General features: G+C 47.7%; 1 protein-coding gene and 2 pseudogenes across 1 annotated transcript; all 3 read left to right on the top strand.

Moving 5' to 3' along the window:
- The first annotated feature begins 1,335 nt into the window (after window positions 1-1,335).
- LOC123038811 (7-deoxyloganetin glucosyltransferase-like) lies at window positions 1,336-16,098 on the top strand (annotated as a pseudogene).
- Window positions 16,099-19,489: 3,391 nt separating this feature from the next.
- LOC123038810 (7-deoxyloganetin glucosyltransferase-like) lies at window positions 19,490-22,736 on the top strand (annotated as a pseudogene).
- Window positions 22,737-24,108: 1,372 nt separating this feature from the next.
- LOC123040063 (7-deoxyloganetin glucosyltransferase) lies at window positions 24,109-26,104 on the top strand. Its single transcript, XM_044463004.1, has 2 exons — window positions 24,109-24,673; window positions 24,778-26,104. The coding sequence occupies exons 1-2, from the start codon at window positions 24,160-24,162 to the stop codon at window positions 25,746-25,748; spliced, it is 1,485 nt and encodes a 494-aa protein (XP_044318939.1). The 5' UTR covers window positions 24,109-24,159; the 3' UTR covers window positions 25,749-26,104.
- Window positions 26,105-26,763: the final 659 nt, after the last annotated feature.

Raw genomic sequence — 26,763 nt, 5'->3', positions numbered from 1 at the left:
TTGGTCAAAGTTTGTTAGGTTTGACTTTAGAAAAAACTATATGCACTACATTATGAAAGGGAGGGAGTATTATTTTTGCGAAAGGGGCCAATACCATATATTAAGTATGACAGGTCCTTACAAATACACTCATACGGAAAACTAAAGTTACATTCAAATCCTTAGGGTGCCAAAGTATTCTTCCATCTACATCCACCGGCGGCGCGCTATGAGCATAGCTCGCTGCCGACTCTGGGACTCAGCCTTAGTGGAGCAAACTTTTCAAGCAAATCGCCGCCTTAAAGAAGAAAACGCCGATAAGGTCTATAGAAACTTCGAAGACCACAAAAGTCGATCGAATTTAGATGGATCAACCAAAAACTTAAACCGACTGGATCCCGAAAGACCCATCGGAGACACGACCTCACACACGCTCCACCGGCGATAAGCACACCAACAGGGGGCAGGGAAAGAGTGGTGAGACTATTATCTCTACACTAGGGCAATGTCGTCGCCTCGCTGCCCAAACTAAACACAGATATTCCCAAAGAAAACAAGAAGAAAAATCAACCATGTCATTGCATGCCAGGTCCGATATTGATATAGAGCTCACTGCCGTTTTAAACCATGCACCGACGCCATCTTCTCCGATGACCTAGCAGGCAAGTCCTCCGTTGAAGATTGCGGCGCTGCAACACCAGGCCACATGGTAACTTTTTTTTATGAAAAGTATATGAGTAAGCTTCTAGTACCAAATACAAATGATTCAAAATTAAGAGATATAATTTCATTAAGTATCAAAAAGTTGGCTCACATGGACCCATATTCTAGAAACTCCTTGTCGGGAACGATCATGAAAATCGGCCATTTGACTGCCTAATGATATTATGCACAACAACATTGAACCAGCTTTTAGTTTAAGATGCGTTTCCTTTCATTTATCTAGAGAACATATGTTGAATTTGTCTTGACCAATAGCATATAGTATAGGGTTAATTATCCTTTAGCCCTCAGTGGTGTCCATGTGCTCAGTTTTTCCCTCAGATACGAATTGTGCTTAGTTTTGCCCCTAGTCCATGCGCAGCTACTATGACGAGGCCAAACGGCCAGATTTTAGTCCATTCTGTCCACCGGCGTTAGTGGTTATGGGTCCGGAGCTTACACGTGGGACCGTGTGGACATGGGTCCGGAGCTGACATGTGGGCCTGTGCAACAAAATCCCCAAATCATTCGTAGGGTTCTAGCCGGCCAAATCGACGCCCGCTCTGCCCATCAGTCGGCCGGCCGTCCTGCGCTGCCGCCGCCACCTGCGCTGCAGCCAACACGTGATCCCGCCACCTGCGCCGCAGCCAACACATGCCCCGCCACCTGCTGCACGGCCTGCTCCGCCGCTACCGTCCTGCGCCGATGCTCCACCGCTACCTGTTCCGCCTGCCACCTTCCTGCGACGCCATGGGTGGGGCGCCCGCCACCTGCTCGACCCGCGGCGCGGCCTCCTTCCGTGTGCCCGGCTGGAGCGCTCAAAGGTGGGGGGCTGGTGGAGCTGTTTGAACAAGGAGGAAGAACCCCAGGGCGAAGTGGAGAGCAGCGGCGACCCTGGAGTATTTGGCGAGGCAGGCATTGGGCCGGAGATCCGCCGCGTCCACGCCTCCTGTTTAGATTGAGCTTAGTTGTGCATTTGAACAGTCGATTCGAGTAGGTTTGCCCGATTAGTGTGATGATTGCGTCTCTGTTTTTCGTCGGTTAGGATGGAGTTGCGGTTTGCTTTCTTGGTGCACATTAGAAGGGATCGGTACATGTCATTAGAAGGGATCGGTACATGTTCAATGCAAAGAATAAGAAGAAATTCTAAGGAGGTTTCGATTATCGGTTGCCAATGGCTAGTAATTGGAGTTTCAGACAATTTGGGGAGGTAATTTGTAGCCAATATCCTTGGGGTTTGCTTGATGAAGTGGTATACAAATACTATGATGGGGAAAAGAAATGGGTGACAGTTAGTAATGATGAAGAGCTGGCTACCATGTTTGCTAGGAATAAAGAGAAAGAGAATTTTCATGTGAAGCTGCAAATTGATGTGCTTGAGCAGGCATTTGGACCTAGGATGGCGGGTGCAACATCTTGGGGAGAACCAAGTCGTCGTAATGGCATCTCTAGCCAGAACAGTTCAGTTAGTGCACGGCAACGTGGTGGCTCGACAAGTGTGGGCACCAACAGTAGGGTCCCCCTTGAAGTGGAGCCTGATGAATACAATTCTGGGGTTGATGAAGAGAAGCTATATTATGATGTTATTCAGAATTTACGACGGGCACCTCAAGCTAAAAACCAAGATGAGGTTCACAATGCAGTCCGTGTGGATGATGTCGTGGTGGGTGAGGATGAAGACCTTGCAGCTGTTGAATGGGACCCTTTGAACCCTCATATGGAAGAAGGTAACATTTTTGCATCCATGACTGAGTGTAGAAATGCACTTGTGACATACTGCATCAAGATAGAACGTACTTTCAAAGATGACAAGAGCTATCAAGTACGTTACAGAGTGCACTGTCCGACTGAGGGTTGTCCATGGAGGATGCTCGCATCTAAAATGTGAAATAGCACGAATGTTTAGGTCAAAGTGAACCCTTTTAAGCACACATGCCAGGAATCAATCCTTCGGAAGGATACAATTAGTAGAACCAAGTCAATATGGGTGGCAGAAGAAGTAAAGAAGTGGGTGAAAGAAAACCAGCAAGTGGTCCAAAGCAATTACAGAAGAACATCAAAGACAAGTTCAAGATAGATTTACCATACATGAGGTTGTTCAATGGTAAACAACATGCTATGGATTCTATTTATGGTAACTGGCAGGAAAGTTTTCAATTGTTGTATTCATTCAAAGGTAAAGTGGAGAGGACAAGCCAAGGTAGTATTGTAGATATTGACCACCACACCATGGAGTACACATTCAGGTGAGTGACAAAGACCAAGGAATGCTATAGGAGGGTTTTTGTCTGCTTTGAGGCTTGTCGCCGGGGTTTCTTGGCAGGCTGCAGGCTTTATTTGGCTATTGATGCCACTTTTCTCACAGGGAGGTTTAAAGGACAGTTAGTAGCGGCTTGTGCAGTTGATGCACACAGTTTTGTATTTCCAGTTGCGTACGGTGTGCTAGAGACAGAGTTAGAGGAGAGCTGGACTTGGTTTTTGCATAATCTACGCCGGGCTATTGCACATCCCAATGGGTTGGTCATTCATACAGATGCCTGCAAAGGTTTAGAAGTGGCCGTGGACAATATGTTCCCTGGAGTAGAGCATAGGGAATGCATGCGTCATCTTGCTGCAAATTTCATGAAGAAATTCAAAGGAAAGGTGTATACCGACAATTTATGGCCAACATCTTTGACTTGCGGTGTGAAGAAGCACAACTACCACTTGAGGCAGTTATACATTAATCCCAAAGTGAAAGAATACTTGGAAACACACCACTCCAAGTTATGGGCCAGAAGCCAATTCAGTGAACTGAGCAAAGTTGACTATGTTCACAATAATCTAGCAGAGTCTTTCAACTCAACGATCCAGAAATTAAAGGGTCATTATGTGGCGGATTTGCTTGACATGATAAGGATAGACATGTAGAAATTTCATTATCGTGCAGGAATAGCTGAGGCAAAATTCATGGTCCACATTATCATCCCTGCCGTGATGAATGAACTGAAGCAGAAAACAACAGGCTTGGAAATAAACATGACTCTTTACTCGGGTACCACAGCAGAGATATCATATTTGGATAAAGAGAAGAGGGAATGGAGATATCCAGTGGATTTAGAAGCTTTAACTAGCAGTTGCAGGCAATGGCAGATAACTAGGTTGCATGCATTCATGCCTTGTTTTTCATCACTTCTCTCCTAGGTCCAGCAGGGAACATACAACAGTATGTACATGATTACTACTCTGTTGCAAGGTTCAAAGCCACATATGCGTATGCATTGCCTGCTATGGAGGGAAAACAACAATGGGACATGGTGGACCCTGGATTCAAGCTTTGCGCTCCAGTTCTGAAGTGAGCATTAGGTAGACCAAGGAAGAGTCGAATCAGACCTTGCAGCGAAGGAGCTGGACTTGGAGCGAGGAAGCGTAAGTGCACAAGGTGTGGTGGGTTTGGTCATTTCGGTAAGTATTGTGATAACACAGTAGATCCAGCGTTCGGAGAGAGTCTCGATGAAGGCTTTGATGAAAATGTTGGTCAGCAGTCGGTTGCCTCAACAGATGATGAAAATGATGGTCAACAGCCGGTTGCATCAGATGAGGATTTTGACGAGGTTCCAAATGATGATGGTCAACAGCCACATGATTTTGACAATGATCCAAAATATCCTCCAAATGATGATTCAAGTGAGGCTCCAAATGGTGATCCAAATTAGGCTCCAAATGGTGATCCAAGTGAGGCTCCAAATGGTGATCATGGTGATCCAAGTGAGGCTCCAAATGGTGATCCAAGTGAGGTTCCAAATGGTGACCAACATTTTGTTGTTGTGACTTCTGCTAGGTATGTAAATCTTGCAAAACTACTGTACATTTATCACTTGAGATGATCTCATTACCCTTTATGTTTTGCACATCTCTGTGGTAGGTTTGAAGAAGACGCACAAGGTACCGACAACCAAGAGGAGAAGAGAAGAAGCAATGAGCACAAGGTGCACGAGGACTAAAGTGATGGCAAGAAGCTCAAGGAACAGACAGAAGCCCCAACGCTATTTATGAATAATTATGAAACATTATGAATAATGTTGTATTTTTGTTGAATGATGTTGGACCTATGTTAGAACTATGTTTGAATGATGTTGGACCTATGTTAGAACTTCAAATTTGACATGCTATATGGATGTTGGAATTCTTTCGAAACTTTGGTAAACGCAGATTCATGAGAAATGTGCTAAAAAAGAGCTCCAAAGGTAGGGTAAACGGCCTCCTTTCTAAGCAAGATTTTTTTGACCTTGTCTATTTGAGCCAAATAACTTTCCTACACATATATTCTATATACAAAGACTATGTGCTGGTTTTTCCTTTTTTTTTGATTTTTTTGAATTTTGTTTTGCTCATTTGAATTCTGGTCAAACCTAACTTTGACCAATATTTAAACAAATATAAAACATCAAAATGAAAAACTAAGCCCGGACGAGGTGTGAAATTGAAGAAGGTGTTGAAGGGGCACGCGGACAAGGTGGAAGATGGAGGTCAACATGAAGATGTTCAAGAAGGGGTGCGAGCCCGGAGTCAAGCTCGTCATGTTTTAGTTTTATCGTTTTTATTTTGTTGCTTTTCTATATCGTATATGTCGTGTCGTGTCATGTCGTGTCCGTAAACTTATCTATGGGTACCCATCCATGTAAGGGTACGGTGTGTTGCATCTTATCTATCCAAGTTATTATGTGTGTTAAAAAAATGTCCGTGCCTAAACATATCATTTCTTCCCTAAACCAAGTCATGAACTAGCATGCAGATTTATTCCCTTTAAATCCTAAACCAAGTGTCACTCTAACCAAAATCATGTGGCAGTGCAAACATATGTTTGCAGCCCTCCAAAATTTCAGTGCAAAACAAAGAAAAACCACTCTCACACGTGTGCAAACATTCAGTACAAACAAACGGTAACTATGGATACCTTCCTTCCCTACCTATGTCAAAGTCTTTCCATCTGCCCTAGCGGTTACCAGCGCAGCCCTGAACGCCACAAACCCACGCGGTCCTGGGTTCGAGTCCCCAGCCACACCAATTTTTTGTGCATTTTCCACCCTTCATTTTTTAGACAGATTATTTTTTTCTCAATGTAATGCCCTTAAAAATGTTTATTAATTTTGGCACCAGGTGTAAACCTCTACCAGAGCTGAGGCACATTTTCCATGACATTTTTGTCTTTGATTTAAATCACGGTGTATTTGAATTGGAGTAATTAAATTGCTATTAAATATTTAACAGCTCCAAAAAAAATTCTAAACTTAATTGTTTGGCTCTCGAATAATTCAATTAGCTTCCACAAAAAGTTTCGGCATTATGATTTACTGCCTAAATTAAATCAGAACAGAAAACAGAAAAACACGCAAGAGAACCCCAAATGGGCCTAATTGGATTCAATTGGCCCATTATTCTAGCCGGCACTTGACTCTACGCTCTGAATTTGGCCCACAGAGGAACCTTTTTTTTAACAGAAAGGCAGAGCAGAGAGCTGCATTTCATTGATCAAAAGTTTCTGAATTCCTCATTTCTTCTCCCTTTTTTAACATATTTAAATGTTGGTCACTTCTTCTTTTTCTTTTCAACATTTAAACAACTTTGACCAACATTTAAACTAGGTGAATTTCTCATACAATTTCAAGCTTACAAATTCCTCCATAATTCATGCATTTCCATACAATTTCAACATTACACCCAGTGCGATTACCATACCTACAAATGCCCAAAAGTAATTGCAAATGGGTATTGGTATTTGTGCTTGATCTTCAAGCTTCCTAACCTTCTTCTTCAACATCCTAAGCTCAACAACTAGCTCTCTGTCAGTGCGTGCTTCTCCCTCCATCTCTTGTTCCGGAGCTCATGCTGCGGCCACTGTCGTTTGTGGTAGCATGCGCAACCATTCTTCATGCTCTTCTTGCAGTTCATTCATCAGAGTCTTGGCCAGAGCATCGACCCAAAGAAAGAAGCATTTCACCTGCATGAGCGCCAAACAGATCAACCCATTGCTCAAAGATCCCGACCATGAAAATGGTGCAATTTCCCCGGTTCTTACCCCATTCTCGCTGCACACGTAGAACGGACGATTCTGGTTCCTCGGTGTGCGAGAAACCCTCTGATCAACGCCCGCCCGGCACCGCGGACAGACGAAGACATGCATGTCCACACGCGCCCGGCTCTGCATCCGCGAGGTGGCGCGGGAGCTTGAGGAAGACATGGAGCTCGGAGCTGAAGGGGATCTCAACACCGTCGCGCCCTCCACATCTAGCTTCCCACCGCCGCTCTCTCTCTCTCTCTCTCTCTCTCTCTCTCTCGCTGTGGTCACCGACGTGCTCTCTGTCGCCGTGGTCACCGCCGCTGTCTGTCGCCCGCTTATATAGCACACCCGCAACGGCTCTCTGCTCAACGGCTCTCTTCTGGGTCCCACAAGCCATGCGTGCAACGGTCTGATCGTCTAGGGCGTCTCTGCCGCCTAGTCCCACCTGTAAGGGCCGAGTCAAAAGGTTGACCCGACGGAGACGGCAGAGTTCACGGAACGAGTTGGTGCGCACGGACTAGGGACAAAAATGAGCACGATTCACATCTGAGGGCAAAACTGAGCACATGGACACCACTAAGGGCAAAAGGATAATTATCCCTATAGTATATTTCTTTGTTTGAGAATGGTTTTGGTAATGAAGTGGATGCCCTTGATGATGGAATTAGAGCAAATTTATAATATGTGGACCATTTCTTAGAGGTTGTCATATCAGCATTAGCGTGGTGGATACCAGAATGAGAGAATGGACCACACTACTCCGCCGGATGGGAATAATATAAGTTGGGCACGAGAATTTAGATCACCAATTTAACTAGCGAACCATGGATAATATGTCACGAACATATATTTTTAGAAATTTCATTCGACATTGAATCTAGAGGTATAATTTTTATAGCATATAACACATCTTTCGCTAGTCAAATCAAATATCAAAAAACCGGCGCCCGACTTATATTCCCATCCGGAGGGAGTATGTTGGTAACACCAAGGAGTAAGAAAAAAAGAACCAAAGTATTAATTGTGGGAGACTTTATTTTTCCTGTTCACAAACTCAACGTGCAATCATCACCCGACACGCCTATTATAGTGTCAGTAACAAAGTGAACAAATTATAGGTCATTCTCCATATTTGAGGTTTGTACCTCGAAACAAGTTTATGCTCAGAGGCACCTTCTGCTCAAGGAGCATATGGAGGAAGAATCTAGTTCTGTTGCACAACATCTAGCTGAGCATTTTATCGATAATATTCACTACTTTAATAAAGTCATAGGAACATGACAAGTTGAGAGATGACTACTGGCCACTTAACCAAAGTTACCAAACCACGCATATTCTCACCTATCGTTTATGCAGAACTGCTGGTCATTTGGGACAAATATTATATATATATATATATATATATATATATATATATATATATATATATATATATATATATATATATATATATATATATATACGGCTGCGCTATTGTGAGCGTGCGCGCATTGTTGCTTAGCCTACGCTCCGGCCACTCCTAACCAGGCGCTCGGGTCGCGTCTCCACCTCAAGAATGGTTGAGAGTAACGGCATGTGAAAAAGAAAGTAACACGTTTAATTCCATTACCATGTGTTGCTCCGCAACGTCCTGAATTTGGATCACTATTCATTGCTAGTAATAGATTAACTATAGATGGTAATGGATCTAGGTTTTTTTTACTGGGATGAGAGATGTCTATGGTTTCATCCGTAAACGTAGTAAAACCTTCCCGAAACATGTAGTAACGCATTACTACATGCTCAAAAACTGATAGCAATAAAAAAAGAGTGGATGGTAATGCAAAAAAAAATTACGAACAAAAAAGTTAAAGATTCTTTGATCGAGGCTGATATATGTAGTAATGCATTACTACAATCATGCAGGACGTGGGTACAAAATGTAATCGTGATGATCCGTTACGACTTCATCAAGGCCAGTTACTATTGCCATAATACTGATAGTAACAACTTTACTAGATCATATATGCCTGGTTACTGATGGTAGGAATTAACAGTTCGGCTAGGCATTTTACGATGTTACGATGGCAATTACGATGAAGTGAAAGTTTGGTGTACGAGGGATGGCTCTGCTAATTAGCGCCCGGTAACTTGTTACTACTAGCGGTTTTGGTCGTAAGACGTTACGTCCAATTTTCCCCACAACGTGCACGCCCTTCGGCCTGGTTAACTCGGGCTACTTAACGCGTACTGGCCGGAGTGTAGGATAGAACAGCATGTGCGCAGGCATAGTTTAGCAAGCCTATATATATATATATATATATATATATATATATATATATATATATCTCTGTGCAGCTATATGGACTGTGTGCCGTGTGATTGCCATTACAAGCAGTGAAGGTCGCACTTTCTCCTACAGAAAGCACGGTATCAATCTAGATTTCCGTGTCTACCTTTCTAGGCGCTACTCCACCCTCTGAGAAGCCCCACGCGGTGTGCGTGCCATTCCCGGCCCAGGGCCACATCACGCCGATGATGAAGCTGGCCAAGGTCCTTCACTGCAGGGGCTTCCACGTGTTAGACTGTATTTACATGTGTATATTGTAACGTTGTATACCACCTCATTATATATATATGTGATAGGCCACCCTAGAGGGTTGTGCCGGTTCTCCCCAAAGTCTATTGTCTTACATGGTATCACGCTAGGTTACGTCCGCTTCCGCCTAAAAACCCTAAACCGCCGCCGCCGCCACCGCCGCCGCCGCCGCGCCCGCCGTCGCCGTCGCCCGACTGCTATGACGTCCGCGGCTGCGTCCGGCTCCACCGCCACCGGTTTTCTGCCGGCCTCCCTCGCGGCACTTCTCTCGAGGCCGCTGGATGCCGCCTCCCTTCAGGCGCCGATCGGGACACGGAGCCTCGGCTCCCTCTTCGCGCTCCCGCCGGCTGCTACTTCGCCCGGGCAGGCGCTTGTGGCCCACACCGCCGCCGCCCCATCAACCGCGGCTGTCGCGCCCTCGGCCACTGTGCCGCTGGTGGCGGAGGACGTCGCGCTGGCAGGCTTCGCGGCGTCAACCGCGGCCATCGCGCCCTCTGTCACCGCGCCGGCTGCCCCTCTGACTGTCTCCACGGTGGTCTCACCTCAGCCAGTCTCCTCGATGGGATCGCAGCCGCCGCTGCCGTTTCACTTCGGCCATCTCATCACCATCAAGTTGTCGTCGGACAATTACATCTTCTGGCGCGCGCAGGTTCTTCCGCTTCTTGGGAGTCACTATCTGCTTGGCTATGTCGACGGCTCTCTCCCTTGCCCTCCTGCGCTGGTTGACAGCGTGCACGGTCCGGTCTATAATCCAGCTCACCGTGTCTGGACAGGGCAGGATCAGGCGAACCTCTCCTCCATCCAGGGGTCGCTCTCTCCGGCCGTTGCTGGGCTTGTTGTCTTCGCCAAGATGTCCCACGAGGCATGGACTATTCTTGAGCGCTCGTTTGCGGCACAGTCGCAGGCTCGTGTATCTGGGCTCCGTCGCCAACTTGGGGAGTGTCAGAAGCTTGACTCCACCGCCACTGAGTTCTACAACAAAGTCAAGAGTCTCGCCGACACGCTGGCCTCCATTGGACAGCCCCTCACCGACTCCGAGTTCAACTCGTTTATTGTCAATGGTCTTGATGAGGAGTATGACGCCCTAGTCGAGATCATCAATGAGAGGGGCAACTCCACGCCCATGCCAGCACACGAGGTCTTTTCACGCCTCCTGCTTACTGAGCAATGAGTCGAGACGCGCCGATCCAGGGGCAACGGCGCCCTCTCGGCAAACGCTGCCACCAAGGGTGGTCGCTCCTCTGCTTCATCCAGGGCTCCTTCGGGGCAGTCACCACCACCCGCCTCGGCCCCTCCTCCTACTGCGATGCTACCAGGGGCTGGCGGTCCACGTGTGTGCCAGCTTTGTGGTCGCGATGGGCACTGGGCCTCGAAGTGTCACAAGCGCTTCCAGCGGGGTTTTCTTGGCCTCGGCAATGACGGGAAGGATACACGCAACTTTGCTCGTCAGGTCGCCATGGCTGATCGTCCACCGCCGCAGAAGCCACAGGGACACACTCAGTCCTACTCCATTGATCCCCACTGGTACATGGACTCTGGGGCAACAGAGCACCTGACCAGTGAGATGGGGAAGCTTTACTCGTGAACCCTACCATGGCTCCGACAAGATCCACACCGCCAATGGAGCAGGTATGCACATCTCTCATATTGGTCAAGCATCACTTCTCACTAGACATGCCAATAGGAGTCTTCAACTTCGCAATGTTCTTCGAGTTCCATCTGTGACACGTAATCTTCTTTCAGTTCCTAAACTCACTCGTGATAATAATGTGCTTTATGAATTTCATCCTTTTGATCTTTTTATTAAGGATCGGGGCACGAGGGACATTCTTCTTAGTGGGCGGCTCTGCCAAGGTCTCTATCGTCTGGAGCATCCTGGCGTCGCTCGCGTCTTCAGTGGAGTTAGGGTATCTCAGTCACAGTGGCATGCTCGTCTTGGTCATCCGGCCACACCTATTGTCCGGCATGTTTTGCATCGTCATGAGCTTCCTAGTGTGTCTAGTAATAAAGATGTAGCAGTGTGTGATGCTTGTCAGCAGGGGAAGAGTCATCAACTTCCTTTTTCGGAGTCCAGTCGTGAGGTGAAACATCCTTTAGAACTTGTGTTTTCAGATGTATGGGGTCCTGCTCAGACTTCTGTTAGTGGTCATAATTACTATATCAGTTTTGTTGATGCTTACAACCGCTTTACCTGGCTTTATCTTATCAAACGTAAATCTGATGTGTTTGACATTTTTGTTCAGTTCCAAAAACATGTTGAACGCCTTCTCAAGCACAAAATTGTTCATGTTCAGTCGGACTGGGGTGGCGAGTATCGCAACCTCAACTCCTTCTTTCAGTCGCTTGGGATCACTCACCGTTTAGCATGTCCACATACACATCAGCAGAATGGTTCAGTAGAACGTAAGCATCGTCACATTGTTGAAGCTGGTCTGACTCTTTTGGCTCATGCATCTGTTCCGTTTCGTTTTTGGAGTGATGCTTTCACCACTGCATGTTTTCTCATCAATCGTACTCCCACTCGTGTTTTGAATATGAAGACTCCCATTGAAGTTCTCCTTAATGAACAACCGGACTACACCTTTCTCAAGGTGTTTGGGTGTGCTTGCTGGCCCCATCTCCGTCCATATAACAAGCGTAAGCTCGAGTTTCGTTCCAAGAAGTGTGTTTTTCTTGGTTATAGCTCTCTTCATAAAGGATACAAATGTCTTCATGTGCCCACTAATCGTGTCTACATCTCTCGGGATGTTGTGTTTGATGAGCATGTTTTTCCCTTTGCCAAACTCCCTGTGTCCACTACCGAGCCACCTGCCATGCATTCATCCTCTGTTGCTTTTGACCAATTTGATGATGTTGCATATTCTCCTCTATTGTTGCCTAACCATGGTGCAGGCACTGGTCGTGGGGCTCGTTTGGAGATTCTGGAAGTGCCATCTTCCTCTTCGTCGCCATCGCCTTCATCCTCGGCACCTTCTGTTGTGCATGAGGAGCACATGGCGCCCCTGCATGGCCTCGGTTTCCGTGCTCATGCACGGCCAATCGACGTCCTGGCCCGGTCGCCTCTGGCTTCTGGGCTGCCTTCGCTATCGTCGCGCCCTGCAACCCCGCCGACTGGGCCGGCCTCCTCGGTCCCCGTCTCGCCCAGGGCGTCGGGGCAGTCATCATCAGGCCTGGCCTCGCCCGCCCCTGCCTCGCCCAGGGTGTCTGGGCCCTTCTCACCAGGGCCGGCCTCGCCTGCTCTTGCCTCGCCAAGGCCGTCTGGGCCGGTGTCACCGGAGCTGGCCTCGCCCACTCTCGGTTCGCCCATGGCCTCTGAGCCCCTGTCGTCGGGCCAGTCTTCGCCATGCAGCCCGGAGTCGTCTGTCCCGAGCTCGCCTGAGGTGATTCCTGCATCTCCGGCGACCGTCACGTCTCCGTCACCTTCGCCTCCGCCGGCTCCTGCTGCTGCTCTACGTCCACATACGCGCAGTCGAAGTGGCATTTTTCAGCCTAAGCAACGTCACGATGGCACAGTTGCTTGGTTAGCGGCGTGCATGTCTGCTGCTCTCGCAGATCCATCCTCTGAGCCACGCACGTATCAAGCTGCTATGCACATTCCTCATTGGAGAGAGGCCATGGAGCAGGAGTATCAAGCGCTTCTTCGCAATCAGACATGGACTCTTGTTCCTCCACAATCACGGGTAAATGTCATTGATTCCAAATGGGTTTTCAAAGTGAAGAGGCATTCTGATGGGTCCATTGAGCGCTATAAGGCTCGTCTGGTTGCTCGTGGTTTTCGACAGCGTTTTGGACTTGACTATGAAGACACCTTCAGTCCAGTGGTCAAGCCTACTACCATCAGACTTCTTCTCTCTCTGGCTGTTACTCGAGGTTGGTTTCTTCATCAGCTTGATGTTCAAAATGCTTTTCTTCATGGTGTCTTGGCGGAGGAGGTTTACATGCGCCAGCCTCCGGGTTTCTCTGATCCGGATCGCCCTGATCATCTCTGTCGTCTGTCCAAGGCAATTTATTGTCTGAAGCAGGCTCCTCGTGCTTGGCATGCTCGTCTTGCAATGGCTCTTCGTGCTCATGGTTTTGCATCATCAACTGCTGACTCCTCATTGTTTCTTCTTCAAAGGCCTGAGGTTACTATGTACTTGTTGGTCTATGTAGATGATATCATTTTGGTCAGCTCCTCTCAGTCGGCTGCTACTGCGCTTGTTCGCTCACTTGGTGCTGATTTTGCGGTCAAGGACCTTGGGAAGCTTCATTACTTTCTTGGTGTGGAGGTTACTTCTCGTGCTGCTGGCCTTGTTATGACGCAGAAGAAGTACTCTCTGGATTTGTTGCAGCGAGCTGGGATGCTTAAGTGCAAATCGACGACTACACCCATGTCTACCATTGATAAGCTCAATGATGTTGATGGTGTGCTTCTTTCTTCTTCTGATGCGACAGAGTACAGGAGTATTGTTGGTGGGCTCCAATACTTGACGATCACGCGACCAGACATTTCCTATGCTGTTAACCGAGTCTGTCAGTATCTGCAGTCATCCCGTGACACTCATTGGTCTGCTGTTAAGCGGATTTTGCGCTATATTCGTTTCACGGTGGCTCATGGTTTGCATATTCGGCCGTCTGACTCTGGTTGTCTTTCAGCATATTCTGATGCAGACTGGGCTGACAATCCGGATGACAGGCGATCCACGGGGGGTTATGCTGTCTTCTTTGGCTCTAACCTGATTGCCTGGAGTGCTCGGAAACAGGCTACTGTCTCGCGTAGCAGTACTGAGGTTGAGTATAAGGTTGTGGCCAATGCCACATCAGAGATCATCTGGGTACAGTCCTTGCTTCAGGAGTTAAGTATACCCCAATCACAGCCTCCTGTTCTTTGGTGTGATAACATCGGTGCTACATACCTTTCTGCAAATCCGGTATTCCATGCCCGAACGAAACACATTGAAGTTGACTATCACTTTGTGCGTGAACATGTCTCTCAGAAGCAACTACAGATCAAGTTTATTTCTTCCAAGGATCAACTTGCTGACATCTTCACCAAGCCATTGCCTTTGCCACAGTTTGAGACTTGCAGGCGCAATCTTACCCTTCTAGATTCATTAGAAAGTGGCTAAGATTGAGGGAGGGTGTTAGACTGTATTTACATGTGTATATTGTAACGTTGTATACCACCTCATTATATATATATATGATAGGCCACCCCTAGAGGGTTGTGCCGGTTCCCCCCAAAGCCTATTGTCTTAGACCACGTCACCTTCGTCAACACTGAGTACAACCAACGCCGCCTCGTCCGCTCCCACGGTCCCGAAGCCATAGCCGGACTCCCGGGCTTCTGCTTCGCAACCATTCCTGACGGCCTGCCCCCGTCCAATAGCGACACCACACAGGACCCGGCGTGCTTCACGATCTCAAAAGCAAAGTCGGGGCACCACAGGTGGCGTGCATCGTGGCGGACTGCGGCATGAACTTTAGTGTGGACGCTGCCGCGGAGCTCGGTGTGCCGTGCGCGCTGTTTTGGACTGCCAGTGCTTGTGGTTACATGGGCTACCACAACTTCCGGTTCCTCATAGATGAGGGCCTTACTCCCCTCAAAGGTATGTATGCATTGAAGTCAGGCTTCTTGAAGTGGGCGTAACAGTCTGTAACAACTAACAACGTAACCATGGTTGCACGCTTGCTGTTCGGTTAATTTGAGCAGATAAAGATCAAGTGACGAACGGGTATATGGAGTTATGGACACACCGGTAACTCATGCTCTCGGGATGAGCAAGCACATGCGCCTCCAAGACTTCCCATCCTTCATTCACACCAGCACGGACTGCAGCGACGTCCTGCTCAACTTCATGATACACCAGCTAGAGCAGTTGGGCCGCGCGACCGCCATTATTGTTAACACCTTTGACGAGCTAGAGCAGCCGGCACTGGACACTATGCACGCCATGCTTCCCCTACCTATCTACATTATTGGCCCGCTAAACTTCCTCACCGAGAAGCTGGTCCCCGATGGCGATGGCAGCGACACACTCGCCGCGATATGCCCCAACCTCTGGAGCGAAGATCGGTCCTGCCTTGAGTGGCTCCAAGGCAGGGGGCCTTGGTCCGTGGTATACGTCAACTTCGGTAGCATCACCACCATTTCCAGCCAAGAGCTCGTGGAGTTTGCATGGGGGCTGGCCAACTGCGGCTATGACTTCCTGTGGATCATGAGGAATGACCTCGTAAAGTGCGATGCCAGTCATGCTGCCTCCCGAATTCCTTGAGGTGACCAAGGGCAGGTGCCTCCTGGCGAGCTGGTGCGACCAGGAAGCGGTGCTGCATCATGAGGCGGTGGGCGTCTTCCTTACGCACTGCGGGTGGAACTCCATGATGGAGGGGCTTAGCGCAGGGCTGCCAATGCTGTGTTGGCCCTTCTTCGTGGAGCAGCAAACCAATTCCCGCTACGCGTGCATGGAGTGGGGCGTCGGGATGGAGGTCGGCGACGACGTGCGCCGAGAGGTGGTCGAGGAAAGGATACGAAAGGTGATGGGAGTAGGAGAGGTAGGGAGGGAGATGAGGCGGAAGGCGGTGGAGTGGAGCAAGATTGCCGTTCGCGCAACCGCACAACCGGGTGGTAGGTCGTTGGCCAACCTCTCGAGTCTGCTCGAGGATATACTATTGAGTGCGGTTGAAAATGCTGGGTAGAATTGAGATGCATGCAGATCCCACTGACAGAATATCAAATGCGGATTTGAGTTTCTGCATGGACTGATTATCCAATAAGGCTATATTTGCCTTGTTTGTTTGGGTCGTGGCCGTGTCATCAGCTTGCCATTGTGGGTTGCTACCTCTATCTGGGTTTAGAAATCGAGCACGATATGCCCCATGAAATATATCTTTAGGTTCGCTGTCGAATGGAGTCCGTAAACATGTATTTCTTGTGTCATATTACACATCTTTGGTTATTCAAACTGAAGAAAGGAACATTTGTTCCCGACTTACAAACCTGGATTTTGAGATTAGTTGGTTCTGCTAGAGAAACTACTGTTTCGCCCCATCATATGTGTTTGTCTACATTACCATGCATACTATTACTTATGAGTACTTTTTTATGGGAAAAACTTTCGATCTATCCTTCAAACATCATGGCACTGGGAACAAGCCGAAGGCACGTCGCCTACAAAAACACAAGAAATAACAAAATCTACATCCATGTCCGTTAACCACCTAGCGACGACTACAAGCACTGGAGTGAGCCGAAGGCGCGCCACTGTCATCGCCCTTCCCTCACCGGAGCCTGTCAAACCTTGTTGTAGTAGACACTCATTATGCTAAGGCCCTAAATAATCAGCACACCAGAACAACAACCATCACCAACGAAGAGAAGCGTAGACTAGAAGGATCCAACCTGTAGACACATGAGCACATATACATGGAAACCGGGTCCACGTAGATCCACCGAAGACAAACTTCTATCGAATCCCGTGAGATCGCCGGAGCCACACCTCCACATGCCCTCCGACAACGCGAGGCGCACCGCCGGAACAAGGGCTAGGCGGGGAGAACCTTATACATTCTTTAGGGAGCCGTTGCCGTCTCACCTTCCTAAGCAGGACAGAAATCCTAAACAGATTAAAAACACCCAAGAACGAAGCATGAGCTCTCCTGCCAGCAAGGGCCGGGATCCATGCGCCTCCATGGCCCTAAGGCCACAGAAGACGAGGCAGATCGTTAGATCGTATTTCTAGTTTTTTAAATTATGAAAAGAATCACAGACGTAGGTGTCGAGTAGAAACTTACCAAGGTAATTTTTCATAAAAATATGTATGACATGTTGCGGCCTATGTGGAAATCGGAATAAGGAAGGTACTGTGCAAGTTTTACACATATCCCAAATGGTCATAGCTTTTTTTATGAAAAATTATATGAGTAAGCTTCTAAGTACCAAACACCAATGCATTTTCCATAACATTTCGAAATTAAGAAATACAACTTTCATCGAGTATCAAAAAGTGGATTCTTTAGGCCCTGTTGGTTTCAGCTTCGCTTGGATGTTAATTATCTGTGGATTCACATCAGTGGAGAAGCTGATTCACGAAGTACACTTTGAGGTGCTTCAGGAAATTGCATTAAAAATGGCCTAAATCCAGATTCAGCTTCACTGACAAAGCTGATTCAAAATAGCTGTTTGTTTCAGATTCCAGATTTGGCTTCTCAAACAGGGCCTTAATATTACTCCCTCTGTTCCATAATGTAGTGCATATATATTTTTTGAAATGTAAAATTTTGCAAACTTTGAGCAATTTTATATAGAAAACTATTTATATCTATGATACCAAATATGTAAAATATGAAACTACATCTTATGATGAATCTAATGATATATTTTTGGCCTTCTAGATGTAAATATTTTTCTCCATAAACTTGGCCAAAGTTTGTCAGGTTTGCCTTTAGAAAATCTATATGCACTACATTATGAAACGGAGGGAGTATTAATTTTGCGAAAGGGGCCAATACCATATATTAAGTATGACAGGTCCTTACAAATACACTCATGCGGGAAACTAAAATTACATTCAAATCCTTATGGTGCCAATGTATTCTTCCACCTACATCCACCGGTGGCGCGCTATAAGCATAGCTCGCCGCCGACTCTGGGACTCCGCCTTAGTGGAGCAAACTTTTTAAGCAAATCGCCGCCTTAAAGAAGAAAACGCCGATAAGGTCTATAGAAACTTCGAAGACCACAAAAGTCGGTCGAATTTAGATGGATCAACCAAAAACTTAAACCGACTGGACCCCGAAAGACCCATCGGAGACACGACCTCACATACCTTTCACCGGCGATAAGCACACCAACAGGGGCAGGGAAAGAGTGGTGAGACTATTATTTGTACACTAGGGCAATGTCGTCGCCTCGCTGCCCAAAGTAAACACAGATATTCCGAAAGAAAACAAGAAAAAAAAATCAACCATGCCATTGCATGCCAGGTCCGATATTGATGTAGAGCTCGCTGCCGTTTAAAACCATGCACCGACGCCATCTTCTCCGATGACCTAGCTAGGCAAGTCCTTCGTTGAAGATTGCGGCGCTGCAACACCAGGCCACATGATAACTTTTTTCATGAAAAGTATATGAGTAAGCTTCTAGTACCAAATACAAATGATTCAAAATTAAGAGATATAACTTCATTCAGTTTCAAAAGTGGGTTTACATGGACCCATATTCTAGAAACTCCTTGTCGGGACCGATCATGAAAATCGGCCATTTGACTGCCTAATGATATTATGCACGACAACATTGAGCCAGCTTTTAGTTTAAGATGTGTTTCCTTTTATTTTTCTAGAGAACATATGTTGAATTTGTCTTGACCAATAACATATAGTATATTTCTTTGTCTGAGAATGGTTTTGGTAATGAAGTGGATGCCCTTGATGATGGAATTAGAGCAAATATATAATATGTGGACCATTTCTTAGAGGTTGTCATATCAGCATTAGCGTGGTGGATACCAGAATGAGAGAATGGACCACACTACTCCGTCGGATGGGAATAATATAAGTTGGGAAACGAGAATTTAGATCACCAATTTAACTAGCGAACCATGCATAATATGTCACAAAAAATATATCTTTAGAAATTTCATTCGACAATGAGTCTAGAGGTATATTTTTTCGAGCATATAACACATGTTTCGCTAATCAAACCAAATATCAAAAGACCCGCACCCAACTTATATTCCCATCCCGAGGGAGTATGTTGGTAACACCAAGGAGTAAGAAAAAAAAAGGAACCAAAATATTGATTGTGGGAGACTTTATTTTTCCTCTTCACAAACTCAACGTGCAATCATCACCCGACACACCTATAGAAATTTATACTGTCAGTAACAAAGTGAACAAATTATAGGTCATTGTCCATATTTGAGGTTCGTACCTCGAAACAAGTTTATGCTCAGAGCCACCTTCTTCTCAAGGAGCATATGGAGGAAGAATCTGGTTCTGTTGCACAACATCTAGCTGATCATTATATCGATATAATATTCACTACTTTAATAAAGTCAGAGGAACATGACAAGTTGAGAGATAACTAATGCCACTTAACCAAACCACGCATATTCTCACCTATCGTTTGTGCAGAACTGCTCGTCATTTGGGACAAATATTGTAGTATATATCTGTGCAGGTATATGGACTGTGTGCTGTGTGATTGCCATTACAAGCAGTGAAGGTCGCACTTTCTCCTACAGAAAGTGCGATATCAATCTAGATTTTCATGTCTACCTTTCTAGGCGACGCCATGGGTGCTACTCCAGCCGATGAGAAGCCCCACGCGGTGTGCGTGCCATTCCCGGCCCAGGGCCACATCACTCCGATGGTGAAGCTGGCCAAGGTCCTTCACTGCAGGGGCTTCCACGTCACCTTCGTCAACACTGAGTACAACCAACGCCGCCTCGTCCGCTCCCACGGTCCCGAAGCCATAGCCGGACTCCCGGGCTTCTGCTTCGCAACCATTCCTGACGGCCTGCCCCCGTCCAATAGCGACACCACACAGGACCCGGCGTGCTTCACGATCTCAAAAGCAAAGTCGGGGCACCACAGGTGGCGTGCATCGTGGCGGACTGCGGCATGAACTTTAGTGTGGACGCTGCTGCGGAGCTCGGTGTGCCGTGCCCGCTGTTTTGGACTGCCAGTGCTTGTGGTTACATGGGCTACCACAACTTCCGGTTCCTCATAGATGAGGGCCTTACTCCCCTCCAAGGTATGTATGCATCGATGTCAGGCTTCTTAAAGTGGGCATAACAGTCTGTAACAACTAACAACCATGGTTGGATGCTTGTCATTCGGTTAATTTGAGCAGATAAAGACCAAATGATGAAGGGTGCTACTCTGCGCCGGTCGACCGGCTAAGTCGCTCCGCCGGTCCACTGGCGTCCATTGGATTCGCCCACCCTTGACCGTTGGATCTAGCACCTGATGGGCGTTGCGTCATGCAAAACTAAAACTGCTGAAATCGCGTGCAAAACTGAGCCCCCGTTGTCCGCCTCCAGTAGTTCCCATGCGCCGTAGCTTTCGCCGCGACGCCCAGCTTCTGTGAGTGCCCCGTCCACTGCTGCAGCTTGCCGTGGTTGCCCTCCATCGCCGTTGCAACTCGCTATTGTTGCCTCGCAAGCACTCCGTCGTCCGGCCGCCCGTGAATGAAACGAGCTGCCGGCGCCATTCCCCGATGCTTTGCTCGTCGACTAGCAATACCCCAGCTCCCATGAATACCCCATCCACCGTCGCAACTCCGCCGTACTACATCACCGTCACAACTCCGCCATCGTTTCCTCACGCAAAAAGTCGTTGTAGCATGGCCTGTGCTGGTCCCAGTAAATCGTACTTCCGGTTGCAGCGTCTCACCAGTTCTAGCAAATCATTTCCCCTATCCCAGCAAACAAAAGAAATTGTAAATCTCAGCAAAAAATATCTTGCCGGCTGGGACAACAAAAAATTTCGCTGGTCCTAGCAAAAATAACCACGGTCCAAGAGAACAAAAAATTGCTTCCCATCGCCGGGTCGCAGCCAAAATTCTCGTTGGTCACAGGTTGCAACAAAAATTCTCGCCAGTCCCAGAAAAAATGATCGCCGGTTGCAGCAAAAAAAGTATGACTTGCCATCGACGGGTCGCAGCAAAAATTCTCACCGGTTGCGGTCGCAACAAAAATTAACGCCGGTCCCAGCAAAAATGATCGCTGGTTGCAGCCAAAAAAAATGGCTTCCCATCGCCGGGTCACAGGAAAAATTCTCACCGATTGTTGGTCGCAACAAAAAATCTCGCCAGTCCCAACAAAAATGATCGCCGGTTGCAGCAAAAAAAAAATGGCTTGCCAGATCACAGCAAGAATCCTCGCCAGTCGCAACAAAAATTCTCACCGATCCCAGCAAAAATAATTGCCGGTTGCAACCAAAAAATGGCTTGCCATTGCTGGGTCACAGCAAAAAATCTCGCCGGCCGCCGGTCCCAGTAAATATGATAGCCTGCTAAAAAAACGGCTTGCCATCGCCAAGACGCAGCAAAAAGTCTCAGTTGTCCAAGCAAGACAACTCGCCGCTTGTAGCAAAAATTGTTCGGCGCCACAAAATAATCACACCAGCCCCAGCAGAATGACTCGTCATTATTGAGAAAAACACACATTGTTGTTGCCAGTCGCAGCAAAAATTACGCCCGTCCCATAAAAAACGACTCGCCTGGTTGTAGCTCTATGTCAATCGGTTGGAGCTCCCACGAGCTGTCCATGACAATTGCGACGAAAGAAGACAGAATAAAACCCAAGTGGAAAACTAGTAGACAAGGCCGGGACAGAGGTAAGTGGGGAAGAAAACCGATCGGGCGGCTCAAAATAAATAAAAAAGCGGTCGGGGCCCATCAGCATGTGCGTCGTGGGTGCAACAGGAGCCTGTTGATCGTACGTTGCGCACGCGACCGGCACGACGCTCAGCCGGTCAGCCGGCAGCAAACATTTACCAATGATGAACGGGTATATGGACACACCGGTAACACATGCTCTTGGGATGAGCAAGCACATGCGCCTCCAAGACTTCCCGTCCTTCATCCGCACCACGGACCGCAGCGACGTCCTCCTCAACTTCATGATACACTAGCTAGAGCAGTCGGGCCGCGCGGCCGCCATCATTGTTAACACCTTTGATGAGCTCGAGCAGAAGGCTCTGGACGCCATGTGTTCCATCCTTCCTATGCCCATTTACACCATCGGCCCGCTTAACTTCCTCACCGAGCAGCTAGTCAATGACAGCGACACGCTCACCGCAATATGCCCCAACCTCTAGAGAGAAGATCGATCCTGCCTCGAGTGGCTCCAAGGCAGGGAGCCTCAGTCTGTGGTGTACGTCAACTTTGGTAGCATCATCACCATGTCCAACCAAGAGCTCGTGGAGTTCGCATGGGGCTTGGCCAACTGCGGCTATGACTTCTTGTGGATCGTGAGGGATGACCTCGTAAAGGGTGATGGCGCTGTGCTGCCTCCCGAGTTCCTAGAGGCGGCCAAGGGAAGGTGCCTACTCGTGAGCTGGTGTGAACATGAGGCGGTGCTGCATCACGAGGCGGTGGGTGCCTTCCTTACGCATTGCGGGTGGAACTCGATGTTGGAGGGGCTCAGTGCAGGGGTGCCAATGTTGTGTTGGCCCTTCTTCGCGGAGCAGCAAACCAATTCCCGCTACGCATGCGTGGAGTGGGGCGTTGGGATGGAGGTCGATGACGACGTGCGCCAGGAGGTGGTCGAGGCGAGGATACGAGAGGTGATGGGAGTAGGAGAGGTAGGGAGGGAGATGAAGCGGAAGGCGGTGGAGTGGAGTGAGATTGCCGTTCGTGCAACCGCAAAGCCTGGTGGAAGGTCGTTGGCCAACCTCGAGAGTCTGCTCGAGGATGTACTATTGAGTGCAGGTAAGAATGTTGGGTCGGATTGAGATGCATGCAAATCCAACCGACAGAATGTCAAATGGGAATTAGTTTCTGCATGGACTGGTTGTCCAATAAGGCTATATTTATCTTGTTTGTTTTGGTTGTGGCCATGTCATCAGCTTGTCATTGTAGGTTGCTACCTCTATCTGGTTTTATTCTCATATGTTTGTGTTTACATTAATGTATTCTTAATTATTTTTGTAAGAAATGATACTTCGAAATAAATATGATACGTGGATGCATGAAAGATAGCTATGAATAACATGAATAAATAAAGTACTTAGTGGTGTGTTTGATGGTTTGGATGATTGCATGTATAACTGTATAACAATATAAATAAAAGGATATCAGAGTTGGCTCGATCCTTCGTTGTATTGTGGACAAGCCGGTGGTGTTTCCTGTAAAAACTACCATTCTCCCGGACAACGGGCAGGGGTAGAACTGGAACAAAAATCACCCTTGTGCACCACTTTAACGTGGCGAATTCTAGGGTGGATTAGCAGACATAATAGAAGATGAAGTATACATAAAGTTACCAATTAATATGATTACTATAATGATGAACTAAAGGATGAAATTCCATAGAAATTATATCCTACGTTCAAGAGCAATTTTAACATGGTCCCTCTCAGCATCTCTTTTCACATGATCATGTATGTTTCCCTTCTATTTTTGTAGAGAACATATGCTAAAGTTTCTTGACTGATAACATGTATCTTTCTTTCCTTAGAGAATGTTTTATTGTAATGTTGTGGATGCCCTTAATGATGGCGTTAGATCATATTATTTGTGTGGGCCATTCCTTAATTAGGTTGTATATCAGCATTTTAGCGTGGTGAAGAAAAGAATGGAAGACGGAGGGCACTGTCACCATGTTGGTAACAGCAATGAGTAAAATTAAACAAAAGAATGGACAAAAATACTTATTGTGGGGAGAGTTAGATTTTTTTCACAAAAACAAATAGCAAATATCTCCAAACACACATCCAATAAATTATATAATAGCCTCAGACACAAAGTTAATTATAGATTGTTCTTCACACCTGAGGTTGGTACCTTGAAACAATTTAAATACTACTCAGCAATCACCTTTCGTTCAGTGAGCATGGCTGAAGAATCTGGTTCTGTTGCACAAAACTTCTAGATGGAGCATTTAATCGACAATATTCATTACTACTTTATTACTAAAGGCAAACGACATGACCACTTACACTTAATCCAATACATACACATTCTCATCCATCCGTCGTGCATTCGTGCCCTATTTGACCGACCTTTTTTAGACTAATATTGTACTCTATACGCGCAGCAATTGCCACTCTCAGTCACTATATATATGCACTGTGTGATTGCCCGTACAAGCAGAGAAGATCACATTTCCCTCAGTTTCAAATCTTGAGCTGCATTTCTACCATTCCGGGCAACGACATGGGTGCTACTACCACGAGCAAGAAGCCCCATGCTGTGTTCGTGCCGTTCCCGGCTCAGGGGCACATCACGCCGATGATGAAGCTGGCAAAGATCTTTCACTGCAAGGGCTTCCACGTCACCTTCGTCAACACCGAATATAATCACCGCCGTCTGGTCCGCTCCCGCGGTCCTGACGCCGTGGCAGGCCTTTCGGACTTCCGCTTCGCCACCATTCCTGACGGTTTGCCCCCGTCCGATGCCGACGCCACGCAGGACATACCATCCCTCTGCAATTCCATCATGACCACCTGCCTCCTCCCCCACCTAAAGAACCTACTCCACGACCTCAACAGTGCAGCTGAGGTGCCACAGGTGACATGTGTCGTGGCGGATGGCGTCATGAGCTTTAGCATGGATGCCGTGGTGGAACTCGGCGTGCCGTGTGTGTTGTTCTGGACTGCTAGTGTCTGCGGTTTCATGGGCTACCGCAACTTCCAGTTCCTCCTAGACGAGGGCCTCACCCCTCTCAAAGGTATGTATGGCGCCATGCCTAGTTTGTAACAAGTAGCAACCATGTCCTGAATATATGTTGCATTCCATGTGTGTGATGTTGGGCGTTCTCATTGACCTGAGCAGACGAAGAGCAAGTGAAGAACGGGTACTTGGACACGCCGGTGGCACACGCACGTGGGATGAGCAAGCACATGCGTCTCCGAGACTTCTCATCCTTCATCCGTACGACGGACCATGGCGACGTGATGTTCAACTTCCTCAAGCATGAGGTCGAGCAGTCGGACCGTGCGGCCGCTGTCATCCTCAACACCTTTCACGAGCTTGAGCAGACGGCTCTGGACGCCATGTGTTCCATCCTCCCTCTGCCAGTCTACACCATCGGCCCACTTAACTTCCTCACTGAGCAGCTGGTTTCGGAAGGCGATGTTGGTGACAGGCTCGCCACCATACGCCCCAGCCTGTGGAGAGAAGACCGGTCCTGCCTCGAATGGCTCCGGGGTAGGGAGCCTCGATCCGTGGTGTATGTCAACTACGGAAGCATAACCACCATGTCCGGGCAGGAGCTGGTGGAGTTTGCGTGGGGGCTTGCCAACTGCGGCTACGACTTCCTGTGGATCGTGAGGAATGACCTGGTAAAGGGCGATACAGCCATGCTGCCTCCTGAGTTCCTGGAGGCGACCAAGGGCAGGTGCCTTCTTGCGAGCTGGTGCGAGCAGGAGGCGGTGTTGTGGCACGAGGCAGTGGGCGCCTTCTTGACGCACTGCGGGTGGAACTCGATGATGGAGGGCCTTAGTGCCGGGGTGCCAATGTTGTGCTGGCCCTTCTTCGCCGAGCAGCAAACCAATTCCCGTTACGCGTGTGTGGAGTGGGGCGTTGGGATGGAAGTTGGCGATGATGTGCGCCGGGAGGTGGTCGAGGCGAGGATACGGGAGGTGATGGGAGGAGAAGGGGTGGGAAGAGAAATGAGGCGGAAGGCGGCGGAGTGGAGCGAGATAGCCGTTCGTGCGACGACACAACCTGGTGGTAGGTCGTTGGCCAACCTTGAGAGTATGTTCAAGGATGTACTATTGACCGCCACTAAGAATGCTGGGTAGAATTCAGAATTTGAGATGAATGGGGATCCAACCGACGGGTTGCGAAATGCGAATTTGGGTTTCTGCATGGACTGTTGATCCAATAAGGCGTGTATTTGGCTATGAGGTTACCATTGTTTGGTTGGGTTGTGGCCGTATGAGAAGTTGGCCATTGTGGGTTAGTTGGTTGTGCTAGGGAAATTGTTTTGGCCGAATCATATGGTCGTGTGTACATGTAATGTATTTTCAATTATGTTTGTGAGATTTGATACTTATAAAAGAATTGGCTAGTATGAGTCGATGGAGAGATAAGGTGGTGTATTCTAGGGGCAGAAATTTTTGGATTTGTCTAAATATGAGTTATTTATTTATTGAAATAGAGAGTTGTATTAATTAAGTCGAGAAAACATAGTTCCTAAAGGGCAGATTCTATTCCAGTCCCGACAAGTCTCTTTCTCACCTAAAGATTATATTCCTCCTCCACCGGCGCCATCGTCTCTTCCTTCTCCACCCTGCAGCAGCAGGACCGATCGATTATCCTGCCGGTCCTGATGATTGGTGGTCATAATCTTTTTTGAAAAATCAACCGGGGGAGAGCTCCCCGCCTGAATATATTTCTCAAGTATCCATTCGGCCGAGGGAGTGCATGCAGTGGATGTGGGGTGGTGGCAGGTGGCTGTTGGAGACGCGTCAGATGTGATTGTGCAGGCATCGATTAGGCCGTTGTGTACTTGGATGTGTTCCCGGTTCTTTTCTTTGTTTGGGAAGGAGCGTTGCATGCATAGTGTGGAGTGGTGTGGGCCGAGTATGGAGGTAGGCATAGTATGTTTTCCTGTAATTTTTGGCTCGATCCTGGCCGGTCCGCGTGTCTGGAGAAGGAGCTGCTCATGAGCAGTGGCTGTGGAAAGCTGGTCAAAGAAGAAGAGAGAGAAGCATTTGAAAACCAACGGCGAGCTCTTTAGGATTTCAAATCTGACATCTTTGGTTATGACCGAGGAGCGGAACACAAATTGTGACAGCTTAGCTACTTGGAAAA

The sequence above is a fragment of the Triticum aestivum genome, chromosome 2B (genome assembly GCF_018294505.1).
Source record: "Triticum aestivum cultivar Chinese Spring chromosome 2B, IWGSC CS RefSeq v2.1, whole genome shotgun sequence".
Classification (NCBI taxonomy): domain Eukaryota; kingdom Viridiplantae; phylum Streptophyta; class Magnoliopsida; order Poales; family Poaceae; genus Triticum; species Triticum aestivum.
This window is presented reverse-complemented; position numbering and strand designations above follow the sequence as displayed.

Bases quoted from the DNA above. Each gene is read 5' to 3' on its own strand.
- LOC123040063 (XM_044463004.1), top strand. From the start codon at position 24,160: ATGGGTGCTACTACCACGAGCAAGAAGCCCCATGCTGTGTTCGTGCCG. The intron at 24,674-24,777 runs GTATGTATGGCG...TGACCTGAGCAG, and splicing joins GGGCCTCACCCCTCTCAAAG to ACGAAGAGCAAGTGAAGAAC.